At 44.0% G+C, this 14,095-nt stretch overlaps 1 protein-coding gene across 8 annotated transcripts in view; it reads right to left on the bottom strand.

Annotated features, from left to right (window-relative positions):
- lpp (LIM domain containing preferred translocation partner in lipoma) overlaps nt 1-14,095 on the bottom strand; it is a 371,701-nt gene that overhangs the window by 76,787 nt on the left and 280,819 nt on the right. For all 8 annotated transcript variants that reach the window (XM_048542845.2, XM_048542847.2, XM_048542849.2 and 5 more), the window contains one exon: nt 2,929-3,633. In XM_048542845.2, the coding sequence (XP_048398802.1) occupies nt 2,929-3,633 (705 nt within the window). The remainder of the gene's footprint in view (nt 1-2,928; nt 3,634-14,095) is intronic.

Below are 14,095 nucleotides of genomic sequence, written 5' to 3'. Positions count from 1 at the left end.
CCTTGAAACATCCCACCCAGATCCATCCCCCTATAAGTCACACACCCCTGAACACTATGGGCAATTTAGCATGGCCAATCCACCTAACCTGCACATCTTTGGACTGTGGGAGGAGACTGGACCACCCGGAGGAAACCCATGCAGGCACGGGTAGAGTGTGCAAACTCCACACAGACAATCGCCCGAGGCTGGAATTGAACCCGGGTCCCTGGTGCTGTGAGGCTGCAGTGCTAACCACTGAGCCACCGTGCCCTAATCAGTGACATTTCAAAGTTGACTGATGTCTTGACCCAAAGGAGCTTCTCGTAAACCTTTTCCATCTCTGTAATCTCCTCCTGTCTCTATAACTCTCCCTATCTCTGTAACATCCTCCAGATCCTGTAACCCTCCCTACCTCTGTAACATCCTCCGGATCTTATAACCCGACCTACCTCTGTAACATCCTCCAGATCTTATAATCCCCCCCACCTCAGTAACATCCTCCAGATCCTATAACTCTCCTTATCTCTGTAACACCCTCCAGATCCTATAACCCTCCCTATTTCTGGAACCTCCTCCTGACCCTATAACCCTCCCTTTCTCTGTAAGCTTCTCCAGTCTCTTTAACCCTCCCTTATCTCTGGAACCTTCTCCAGACCCTATAAACCTGCCTATCTCTGTAACTTCTTCAAGACCCTATAACTGTCCCTATCTCTGTAACATCCTCCTGACCCGATAACCTTCCCTTATGTCTGGAGCCTTCGCCAGTTCCTCCAACCTTCCCATATTCTGTACCTTCCTTCAAGCCCTATAGCCCTCGCCATCTCCATAACCTTCTCCAGCCCAACATTTCAATCCCCACCCCCCCCACCCCGCCCATCTTATAATCTCTTTAAATCTCTACAATTCTGTCTTTCTCTGGAAGTGCGTCCAGACCTATACCCTCCCTACCTCTGTACTTTCCTCCAGCCTGTACAATCTTCTGGGATAGCCATGCTTCTCCAATTCTGGGGCTTGAGACTGGCTCTCCATTGGCTGCTCAGCCTTCAATTGTCTGTGTCCTAAGCTCTGGAAATCCATCTCTATACCTTGCCTCATTCCTCAGCCCTTTCTGTCTCTGTCTTTCTCTTTCCGTCTTAATGTCAGAAATTGAGGCCATTTCAAAAAGGACTTATCCAAGAAATAGCTGTTTGGTACGACAGTTCATTTAACAGCTATCACAGAAACAACTATCTTTTCAAATTTCTAGGATATAAAAATGAAAGGGAAGGATCACAAGAATCATCAAGGTCACATGACCCGTTGAACTAGTGTTAAACAATATATCCGGCTCCATATGTACATTAATATCAATGTATTGATTTTGGACAATAAGTTCTTGGAAACAATGGTAAACCAGCCGTCAGATGAAGGAGGGCAAAGGATCAACGGTAGTCTTGCTGCCACGGTCATTCACCAAGAGGAGGTTTAGACAGGTGCTTGGCACAGCATAGATAGCCAGCTCCCAAAACAAGGTGCTGCAACAAGACATGAATGGAAGGAAATGAGAGGGGAGGGGAGAGGGGGAAAGAGAGAGAGAGAGAGAGAGACAGAGACAGACAGAGATGGGGGGTGGGGTTAGAATCCAGCGGACTTCTTGGGAGAAGACCAGGAGTCCCTCTACTTCAGTAGAGGGAAGAGCAAAGACTATTCCCATCTAAAACTGCTCAACACCAGGCACGAACACTTCAGTCTTCCGAAGCTTCTGCCTCTGCTCTTCCATTCTACAACACATTCTCTCCTGCCACAGGTTCCTTTGTTTGTCAAATGTAATAGTGCTTTGTATCTAAATGGCCACTGAACAAATTTAATATAAAGTTTCCTAAAATTTGTTACAAATAGTCAACTGCCTTTTCTCGGTAACTGCAATCATAAAGCCCCAAAATCAACATTAAGGCTACAAGACCTTGCTCATCAGGAACAGTTATGCCAGATAGGGTCTGACCAAGATTCTGGACAACTTAAATATCATTGCCTGAATTTTGTCCTGCAGCCCACAAGAGTTACAAGCCAAACTCCCAATAGTTTATTTTCTATTTGTGTGCCAAAGTAAGAGCTTCTGATAATGTGAATTTGCCACCTTCACAGATGTTAGCAGTAATTAGGAAGAGAGACCACTCACAGACAGAGTCACTGAACATTACATGTGCTCCAACATGACCTGAGAGGTTCCACAGGCTCATCATTTGTAGTTTTCACTCTAGGTACAATTCTCAGTTACAACGGCAACACTGTTACACGGTATTTACAGTAGTGACACAGGCCATTCAGTCCATTAGGTCCACGTTTTCATTCAATGTCAGCTTTTTCCCATCCTATAACATCTCCCCATGTCTTTATAGCTTTGATTCCCTTTCTACTTCATGCATTTGTGCAACCTCCTCTTAAATTTGTAGAAGTTTCTGTCAGGGAGCATTCCCAGTGGATTCTCCTTGATATCGCATACCATGGGGAACTGGAATAAAGTAGCACTTGTTTGCATTTGCACCATTCTTTTGAACCTACTCTGATCTACTGCTGAAGTTAAAGCAGGAATTTGAGAGTATTGATTCAGAAATTCTGGTTATGCATTTTCAATTGAGAAAATGAAGGAAAGAGTTCAAACCAGAGCTTGGAATATTGTTGAAGATCAAGGGGAACAGGATGTGGAGAATTTCTTTAGCAACCTCTCACATCCTCAGGAAGTTCCATATACTTTATAATCATATAATAGTCTGGTGGCACAGTGCCTGTTTTCTACAGGGCATGGACTGATGACCACAGGTCATCAAACTTGGGTTTGAAAGGTCTAGAGCCCGTAGATGTAAGGGAGGGTGAAGGAGGTGAAGATAGGAAAACCCACAAAAAAAGGACATGGAAATTACCTTCAGGCAAACATAGCAACACTCTTAACATGAGATGCATTTGTACCTTGGGTTGTTGCAGAGGTGCTGCTGGTCCTGGTGCTTGGTCTGTGATGTAAGCTTTCTTGTTAGGAGCTGGTTGATGATAGGCACTGGGGCTTGATCCAGGAGCATTGTGGGTATAAGGTGCTTCAGGTCTCCAGGTATTCGGAGCTCCATATGCTGGGTCACCAGCATAACCCACTCCATATGTTGGTGCTGGAGCAACAGACCGATGATCTTGGTAGCGATTTGGTGAAGGATTGTAAGTATAACCTGGGTCAGCATACTGTGTGGGCTGTGCCCTATACCCATGGTCTACGGAGCGGGGCTGCTGAGTGTAAGTCTGTACTGGTGGAGCTGTTTCAGGAAATCTAGTTGGCTGCAGGTTATACTGCTGGTATTGAGAAGTGGCAGGGTCTAGGCCTGGTTGATGAAGCCCCTGTGGCATGAAATTGGGATTGGGCTGTGCTGATTTAACCTGCACATTGAATGCAGGTCGGGCTGGTGTGGAGGCTGTGGTGTAGGAGGCTGGAATAGGTTGTGGTTGGGTCTTTGGGGCCATAGCAATGGCCTGGGCAGCATGGGGCTTTGCAGCTGCCTTTTTTGTGGCTGTTAAAAGTGGCTGAGAGGGGATAATCATCCTCTGATGCCCAATCACTGGACTGTGAGAAGCTGTCGTTATTGGAGTTTGAGGACTTGAAGAACTGCTGGTTGAGGTGACTCCATGGCTCTGAAAAAGAAGAAAAAATGTTTCATGAGGATGACATCAGAACTGGGAGGTTACACCTGCCAGAAAAGATTGATCAGGAAAAGGATCCTCTCTTTAGAAAAGGAGAAGGCTGCATACAGAGATCTGTTGGATGTCTTTAAAATTACAAAAAGAGTTTGACAGTGTAGACAGGAAAAAGATTTTTCCATTTGTGTGGGAAACCAGGAGCCATTTAAAGAAGACAATCATTCAGGAGAAACCCCTTCAAACAGTTAGCCTTATATAGAGTGGTTGGGGTGAATAATGTGGATATTGTTATGATCCAAGTTGATAGTGCCACTGGGCAAGTCAGATTCTAGAACGAAATCTGCCTTAATAGATGATTCTTTTATTTTAATTTAGTTAAAGTGGTGGCCCAACACTGAAACACAGCATACCAGAGTTTTTTCAGAACAGAACAGAAGCTTATTGCACAAAAGAAAAAAAATACTGAGCTTTCTAAATATAGAACTTGAAAGATCTTGAAAAACACACGGGAAAACAAATTCTCATCCTATTTCCTGATACAATGCATTTATATATACTCTATATAGTCCATATCTACTCTTTAACTTAATTGATTATGCAGAGTTATTTCTTATGAACTGCAAAGTCTTCTTGCGTGAATGCTCATAAGAGTAAAAGCTTAGACTTTTTCAGCTACTAACAACCAGATTTCTAACCAAATACTCCTGTTTTAGACGAAACACAAATTAATCACTTCTACCATTCTGACCGCGCTTTCTGTACTCTCTGATACTTCTTTCGAGGATAGAAACTACATTTGCTTCTGATCTCAGGCACGTTTCCACCAAATGGGCCTAAAAACATTTAGTTCCTGAGTTTTGTGAGCTAAAACCAATCCTTGATGATCCTGAATCAAAAACAAACTAACTTCCTTCAATATTTACCCTAGCTATTGCAAACCATTACAGTTTTCAAAGTATCACAACAGTGGGTCCCTGTTCTCTGATATATACTGGATTATGTATCGGTCACTGTTCCATCAGCACTGTCTAACCTAGTTCTTTTTTCGTTTTAATGCTTAAAAAAAGTAATCGTCTCCACATCCAATATACTGAAATCCAAACTCTAAAACTTATACACATATATAAATCCAACATCTTTCATCATAATACATTTAAGGAAAGTTAGATAAACTAGGAAATAGAAAAGTGGAAATGCAATAGTGCATTTGCTGATATGATGATATAGACTTGAAGGGTAGGGAGAAAGACTGGTGTGGAACTGGAACACCAGCATGGAGCAGATGGGTCCAATGGTCTATTTCTGTGATGGGAACAGCACATAATCTTCTGTAAAAAGGCAAAAATATAAAGTTCCGTCAGAATGTCACCTTTGGGATATTAGTGTGTGAACACATGTTGGACACTCAGAGCATTTAACAGAGTATTCAACATCTGCAGAAAAGCAACACAGACATTAAAGTCCCATTTCATTAAATAACAATCAAGGTTGCTAGAAAAATATTGGAATAGCTCAAGGCAATCAAGAGGGCCAGGGGAAATCAGTGGCAATGAAAACTCCCAACAGAAACAAAGAAAAATCATCTGCATGCAAATTTGGCTTTTCTCTCTCTCTCTAACTGCAGCCCACCAGCTACTCTAGGTGAGACTCTCAGACTGTCAATCACTCAGTTTACTGCCTTATTCCTACTCTCCTTCTGACTGGAATTTTGCCCATTCCCCTTCTTACTCTACTGAATTACTGCCAACTCCCCCCTCAATCTGACTGAATTACTGTATATCTACTCCCTCACACTGACTGGATTACTGTATACCTACTCCCTCACCCTGACTGGATTACTGTTTGTTCCCCCTCACCTTGACTGGATTACTGTCCGTTCCCCCCTTCCCACTGACTGAATTACTGTATATCTACTCCCTCACGTGTCTGGATTACTGTATGTCTCCTTCACTCTGACTGGATTACTGTATATCTACTCCCTTGCACTGACTGGATTACTGTATGTCTCCTTCACTCTGACTGGATTACTGTCTGTCCCCCTGTCACTCTAATAACACCCAAAAGAACTGCGGGTGCTGTAAATCAGGAACAAAAACAAAGTTGCTGGAAAAGCTTAGCAGGTTCTGAAGAAAGGGTCATCGGACCCGAAACGTTAACTCTGTTTTCTCCTCCACAGATGCTGCCAGGCCTGCTAAGCTTTTCCAGCAACTTTGTTTTTGCTCTTGTCACTCCAACTGGATTAATGTCTGGCCCTGTCACTCTGACTGGATTACAGTCTGCCCCCCGTCACTCTGACAGGATTACTGTCTGTCCCCCTGTCACTCTGACTGGATTACTGTCTGTCCCACTGTCACTTGAACTAGATTACTATCTGCTCTTTCTCAAAAGATCATGTTGGAGCTGTCTTAATGGGACAGCCCCAACCGTAATCTTGGGTTGCACTGTACATAACACCATCATACTGTTCTATATTTGTAAAATGTTCCTATTGTCCTGGGGATGTTCACTGACAATTGTACAACATTCAGCACCATTTATAACTTGTCAGATATTGAAGCAATCCATATCTGAATGTACAGTAACATCCCTGCCATATAAGTATCGGGTAATGACCACCTCAAGCAAGATAGAATCTAGCCATTTGCCTTTGATATCCAATGGTATTTCCCTCAGTGACCTCTACTATCAACATCACTGGAGTTATGTTTTCCAGAAACTGAACTGGATTAGTCACATAGATACTGTGGCTACAACAGCAGGTCAGAGGTCGGAATTCTACAGTCAGTAATTCACCTTCTGACTCCCGAAAACCTGTCTACTATATACCAGGCAAAACTCAGGATTGTAATGAAGTGCTCTCTACTTGCCTGGATGGGTGCAGCTTCAGCAACATTCAAAAAGCTCAATGCCATCAAGGAAAAAGCAACCGATTGACAGGTATCCTATCCACCCTCCGACATTCACTCCCTCTACTACTGATGTTTAGTAGCAACAATGTGAGCCATCGACAAGATGCACTGCAATAGCTCACGAAGTTCCTTTGACAACCTCTTCCAGACTATTGCCATCTGGAAGGTCAAGAGCTGATGACGCGTGCAAACACCACCACTTCCAAGATTCTCACTAGCTTAATGTGGAACTATGATAGGATAAGGGCTATAAAGAATGGGCAGTGTGTTGTGTGTATAGGGCATGTAAGGGTGGCAGCAAGAGGGCATACAGAGTCTGTTGAAGGAGGGAGTGAGGCTGTGATGGAAGCAAGAAGGCTGAACTTTTGTGTCCTGTCAGTTTCTGTACCCGGGACAAAGTCTTGTATCTCATGGCTGCCTTTATTCCCAGCAGCTCCAGTGGCTGCCACTACTCTGTTTCCTGGGGTGCGTGGGACAACAAGGTCAGCCTCAATAACAACCCCATCCCCAACTTCTACCCAATCTCAGAATCACAATCCCAATACCTGGAGCACTTTGTCCTGATTCGGGTTTCTATTCAGGAACTTTCTTGTCACTATGTTCCCGACGCTGAAACAAAAATTCAGGTCAATGATTGCAACAAAGAGCCAGACCTGAAGTGAGGAAGGATCCCTTCCAATCCCAGCGACAGTATGCAACACGCTGTGGCTTGCGCCCAGAGTGTCTGAGAAGAAATTCATTTGCTTCTTCAGGCGGTAAAGGTGTTGAGGTGGTGACATCTGCCGTGTCCATCTCAGATTCCAAGATATGTTCAATGCTTTAGAGAGATCAAGAACCCATGGATTTGGAAACAGTCAGAAAGGCTGTCAAGGAGCTAGGCACATTTTTTTCCTAAGCCTGCCTTCAAAGTTTGGACTGCTTTTTCTGCCAGACCATTGGACGAAGGATGGTATGAAGCTGTCCTTATATGACAAATACCATTTGACTTTAAGAAACATTCAAATTTCCTTCTGGCAAATGGTGGCATGTTATCTGTGACCAACACTTCTGGGAGTCTGAATTTTGCAAAAGATGCATGCCGCTTTTCTCTAGTCGTCCCCATGTTTGACGAAAGAACTCGATGCACATCCAGCCACTTTGAGTGAGTGTCCACACTGACTGAGCACATTGACCCCATGAAAGGACCTGTATAGTTGACGTGTTCAGGGTTTGCCCCGCCATTACCACAAATGTGGAGGAGTTGCTGGTGGTAATTGTTGTCCTTGTCAGCACTCTGACACTGTCTCACTAACACGGCTATGTCTGCATCTAATCCTGGCCACCAGGCATAGCTTCTTGCCAACATCTTCATTTTGTCAACCCCTGGATGCGCCTGGTGAAGACCATCCAGTATCTGGTCGTGACTTTTGCTTGGGACAATCACCCTTGCTCCCCACAACAATATACTGCCCTTGATTGTGATTTGGTCTCTCTGCATCCAAAAAGGTTTCAATTCTGGTTTCAGCCCTTTTGGTTTCCCCCGTCACCACTAACTGTTTCAGTTTTGCCAGGACCAGATCTTTCTGCGTCCAAAGTTGGATATTGTCAGCTGTGACTGGAAATGAGTCCAGAAAATTTAAAACCATTACAGGCTTTTCTGGTGGCAGTACCACTGATGGTATATCTGCCGGGGGATGGCAGCTCAATGCATCTGCATTTGCTACTTGGCCTCCTAGATGGTGTTCTTATATGCACTCAGTATTAGAGCCCATTGATGAATGTGCTGCCTTGTCCTCTTGAAGTAAACACAGTAAGGGTTTTTAGTTTGTTATTATAACAGATTTATGCCCATAGAAGGATTGGTGGAACTCCTTGGCTCTATATATGACCGCCAAACCTTTCTTCTCTATCTGGGTGTATTTACACACTGCATTAATCAAAGTCCTAGATGTGTACACTATTGGGTATTCCTCTCCATTAGGCCAGCTATGAACTAATATTACCCCGATGTCATACGGGAAGGCACCACATGTTAAACCAGATCTGGCTGGGGATCATAGTGTGCCAACACTTTAGAGAAGGATAGCTGTTTCTTCACTTCCCTGAAAGCTGTGTTTTGGCTAGGCAACTATTTCTAAGGCTGACCATTTTCTAAGAGTTAATGTGAAAGTGCCAGGTTGGAGGCCAGGTTATTGTTGAACATTTTGTAATAATTTACCAGCACAAGGAAGGACCTGAGCTTCGGCACAGATGTGGGAGCTGGGGCACCTTTAGTCGCTCTCACTTTATCCTCCAAGGGGTTAACCCGGTCTTATCGACTCTGTAGCCCAGGTAGGTCACCTTGGGTGCCTAGAACACACATTTTTTCTCTTCTAAGGTGTAGGCCTGCCTGAGAGAAATGTCTGAGGACTATGTTCAAGTTCTCTAAGTGCTCCATATTGGTCCTCCTTGTTACCAGCATGTCAACTACATAAATCATGAGCTGGGGTAGACTTTGTAAAATGCTCTCCATGGTCTGCTGGAAAATTGCAGACTGATGATACTCCAAATGGCAGCCTTGTACATTGGTATTAACCTTTATGGTATGAATTGTAAGTATACTTCTGGGAATCCTTATCTAATTGCAATTGCAAGTACACATGGCTCACGTCCAGCTTTGTGAAGACAGCCTCCTGCCAGCTTGGTGTATAAATCTTCCGTGAGGGACTAGATATTTATCCAGCTGGTAAAAGCAGTTTTCCATTTGTTTAAAATCCCCACAGTGGCAAACCGACCCAGCAGGCTTCATAATCGGTAAGACCAGTGCTGCCCATTCATTAAAATGGACTGTTTTGATGATTCAATGCAATGTGGAGCTGGAGGAACACAGCAGGTCAGGCAGCATGAGGGGAGTTGGAAAGTTGATGTTTCGGGTTTACACCCTTCGTCGGGTCTGGGGTGGTCCACACTGTATTGACTCTGCTTCCAGCATCTGCAGTTCTTGCTATCTCTTGGTTTGACGAGTCCTTTGTTTTCCAGTCTTCAGATTCTTACCTCTACTTTTGTCCATAAGGCAAATGGCACTGGGAAGGCCTTGCAGAATCATGGAATTGCTTCCTGGTCAACATGCAAAGTGGCCTTGGCTCCTTTGATAGTCCCTTGACCTTCTTGATAAACTTCTGGTATTTAATTAGGACTTCACTCAGGCAGACAAATTCCAATCAAAAAATGTTGAGCCAATCTAGCTGAATTTTTATTTCGCTTCAATTTCGCCCCATCAAGTTTGGGCCTGAGCATTTTAATACAGTCAATGGTAACTGAACCAGGTGCTTCTGATAAGGGATCGGAACCAAAGTTGTACCCTTAATCTGTAAAGGCTCCCTAGTATAGATTCTCAGTCTAGCCAAAGTCTTGCAAAAACCTAAGGTTTGGAGGCGTGAGCGAATTTTGTGAAAGACTGGTTCTGCTATCATTGATACTACTGTGCTGTTATCAACCTCCATTAGAACTGGGTGACCATTAACCAGACATTTATTTTGGTTCTGTAGATAACGGGTGACTTAGTGACCATGTTGCTAATGGATGTTGCTAAACAATTTAACTGTTCAAAGCTATATGTAGATGGATTTTCCACACCATGCATTCTTCTGGATACCAGCCTATGAGTTGTCTCACTCAATTCATAGTCTTGTGGGACTCTTCTGCTGTCTTGAGTCAGCATACTGGCAGCAATTACAATGACTTGCTGGCCAGGATCCTGAAGAAAATTTTAACTGTTTGCCCCAAGCTGAACTATGTTTTAGAGTTCTGTTGTGGGCTGACCTAGAGTCCCTTTGTTCAGGATAGGTCCAGAGTGAGGCTATGCAATTGCCACAGTCAAGTGGTGTTCCCCAAGCTCAGTCAGGCTGGTGAAGGTATCCACTTCAATCAGAATATCTTGCTGCTCATATGTTCTACTAGATGCATTTTCTAATGATAAAGCCAGTTGTAGCACCTGTTTAAATTCCAAGTGGGCTTCAAGTAGTAGGTGCTTTTGCATGGTTACATCATTAGTCCATATACCAAACAAACAGTCTCTCAGCATTTCATTAAGGGTTGAAGCAAAATCACAAGCCTTTGCCAGTTATCTTAGCCTTGACAGACGTCCCAACGTGGATTCCCCTGGTTCTTGAATTGCCGAGTAAAACCAATAGTGTCTCAGAGTGAGAGAAGGCTTAGGGTCATAATATTCCTGAACTAAATCCATTAACTCTTGAAAGGTTTTAGTATCTTGTGCCTCAGGGAAAGTTAGGCTCCAATTAACTGAAAAAGCTGTGGGTCCACAAACTGTCAGGAGAATTACTCATTGCTTTTCCTTTACCCCAATGTCATTTGCCCAGAACAAATAATATATTCTTTCCACATACTGGGCCCAGCTTCCAATCGCATTATTGAACAGGTCAAACTTCTCAAATAATGGCAAGATGCCAGAAATACCCCAACTTAAAGATAACTGTTGCTAGCAAATTTCTTCAGGACTGTGCTTTTCACTCATAGCCACTGAAGTATCTGGTCACTAAGTCACCCGTTATCTACATGTGGAGAGTCTGTGACACTGACTCAGATCCCTCAGTGATAGGTGTCACAGTGAACATAACCTCTGACACTGTTAGCCAGAGTACCTTATTTGGACCAAATTAATAGCCCCAATAAGGGGGGGAACACATATTCTATGGTGGCCGACTTCATTACAATCACTACAGGTCGCTTTCAAATACCCAAGTGTAATCTAGCATCTTTATGTTATTTTAAATTATAAACGCCTTCTTAATACTTTCTAATATCACCTACTACTATTTGAATCACACCAAAATGCCCAGTAACTGAGCAACAGATGAAATGTCTCCTGTACTAAAGAATTCATATTAATAGTGTGCCCAGATATTTAGCTCGGTGCCAAGAAATAAAACAGATGGTAACTGGTTATTACTCCATAAAACTAGCACCTCAGTGAATTAGTCACTACACCTCATAAATCTATCAACAAGTGACTGAACATTGCGTCCACAGAGTAATTGAAGATTGAATCATATCCAAACCAGCGATCTATGAGGAGCTGTGAGAGTGGGTTGAGCCATTAACACAACAACAGACTGTAAACAGGGACTGACAGAGTCGAAGTGAACACATGTAATGAAACAATATGCACGTTGGGCCAAATCTAACCAGAAATCGGCTAAGTATCATTTTCGTCACATTTCATGGAGGGTTTCCTTCCGCAAGGCCTTGTGAATGTTCTTGTGCCATCTCCCAAACGCGACTCATTAACTTAGGTAGTACATCCCTACAGCTTCTCTCTTGTTCAATGCTAGTCCATTTCTCCCCACTCGCTGTAAGCAGAAGTACTTAACAATCATTTCGGGATCCTGTTTTTAAAAGGCTATTTTGCAACCTGTCAAATTCTATGATTGCAGAGCTGTCCTGCACTGTTTGAGATATTTGCCCTAGACATGACAGACAAGGGGACATTGATGCCCTAATTTGCAGACAGAGATCTGCAGAAGACCTTGGTGGATGGGGTGACGCAGGGGACCCCCATCCTCCTCCCTCAGAACCAGCACAGCAGCTCACGACACCAGACCGTCAGGCTCGTCCAAGGTAGCTACACTGCTCAGTGCCATCACAATCATCCGGCGATGTGTACAGTGCTATACAATAAAGGGCAATGGCCTCTGCTACTCCATCAGGACAAGTGCCATCATCTTTTCTCTGCCACCTCATACTCACTCTGTCTCTGCTACTGCACCTAACTCCACCAGACTCATGATCTACCCGTCTCACTACTGAATGTATTGTTTTCCATCACTCCTTCTTACCAACCCCAACCACCAACCCTCCCTGCGTCCATCACCATACCATTAATCCTGCATGGACCCTGCACTGTCTATTGGCATACTTGGGACACCTTACCACTTTTCCTCCACTTGCACAAGCACTAACAGCTATACTAGTCATTTTCATCTCACTCAATCCCTTCACTTTGTCTCAGTGCAGGGAAGATAACCTATAATAAACTGAAAGAGCCAGGGCATGTCGTAAGTGCCCGACATTCGGGTGGGTACTCTCTATGAAGAGAGGATCTTCGCTGGCGATGAACAGTCCTGTGGAGGTGTGAGAACATCCAAAACTCAGCAAACGAATAAGTATCATCGATTGCTGTGCTACTCTCCCATTAGCTCATACTGTTAATGTATTATTAACATGCCACAATCCCTACCCCTTGCCTGCGATGCATTACCTGCTTTATCTCCTATAGTTACCACTGGGATGTTCACAATAAAAGGGAAATGCTCTCCCACACCTTTGAAGCAGAGTAATGATGCTTCAGTCGAATTGTCAGCAAGGTTGCCTCCTGCAGTCCCCATGTGATCTGATGCTGACACCTCACTTGGGATTTTAGGCAGATCTGAGTCAGGAGCACATGCTGGTGAGCACTTCACTGGCAGGTCTCTGCAGCCGGCCAAGGGAGAACACCCAGTTGCTGGCACTTGGATGACTGACAGAGACTAGGCACCTGCTTAGCTCTAGGCAAGAGAGGGCGCCTCAATTTCTGCATTCATTGACATGCAGAGATAGGAGCAAGAGGCAGGCTTGTTGGGAGTACAGGACAACCTGTCACACAAGTTCCAGGGCAGCAGCAATGCACAGTTAACTGTTTTCTCTCCACAGATGCTACCAGGCCTGCTGAGTTTCCCTAGCAGTTTCTGTTTTTTTTAGCCATGTGATTATTTGACTGACTTCATGGACAGGTTAATAGCTGGCATGAAGGGCCAGGTCCTGCAGTATCAAACAGCCTGCTGGGTAGGTGCACAGACTTGCAGGTCATCACTATAGCCACCGTAAAACCTCCTTCCCTAAAGAACATTAATAAACCAAATAAGTTTTACATCAAATGGTCATGGTTACATGACCACCACTACACTATTATTTTCAATCTCAGACTTTGTTGGTAATGGAATTCAAATTTTACCATGTGCCATGGAGGGACTTGGCACCATGTCTGCACATCATCAGCCTGAGACTCTGGATTACAAGGCCAAAGGCTATACTACAGCCTGCCCACAGAGGCTCAATGGAGCTGCAACAGCAGGGCTCATTATCATTGTAGCCCAAGTGCAACCAAGAGAAACTGACAGAGAACAGATGTGCCAACAAATCCAGGACCAGTAGCAACTTCCAGTAGCTGCTAAACAGCCACCACATGAACATTAACAAGCTACAGCTGAAGGTCCATCAGGTTGCAGAGGAGGTGCAGGATGTCCAGAGTCAATTGTTCTCAATGACATTTCTTCTGGGTGAGTGAGACGCATTGACACCTCAGATTGAGGTCATCCCAAGACATGGTCACTGAACAATGCCATCTATTGCAGCCAGACCTGCAACTTGAAGGAGTTGGTGACTACTATACCCCAAGGGCCATCAAGGAAACAACTTCACTAAATCTTTATGTAACTGGCTGCTTCCAAAGATCCACTAAGGACCTGTGAAGAATCCTGAAATGCTCAACCCAGTAGTATATCGATGCTGTTACTGATACAATATGCGTCAAA

The sequence above is a fragment of the Stegostoma tigrinum genome, chromosome 14, assembly GCF_030684315.1.
Source record: "Stegostoma tigrinum isolate sSteTig4 chromosome 14, sSteTig4.hap1, whole genome shotgun sequence".
NCBI classification, from domain to species: Eukaryota; Metazoa; Chordata; class Chondrichthyes; order Orectolobiformes; family Stegostomatidae; genus Stegostoma; species Stegostoma tigrinum.
The sequence above is the reverse complement of the archived record's forward strand: the minus strand, read 5'-3'. Positions and strand labels throughout refer to the sequence as shown.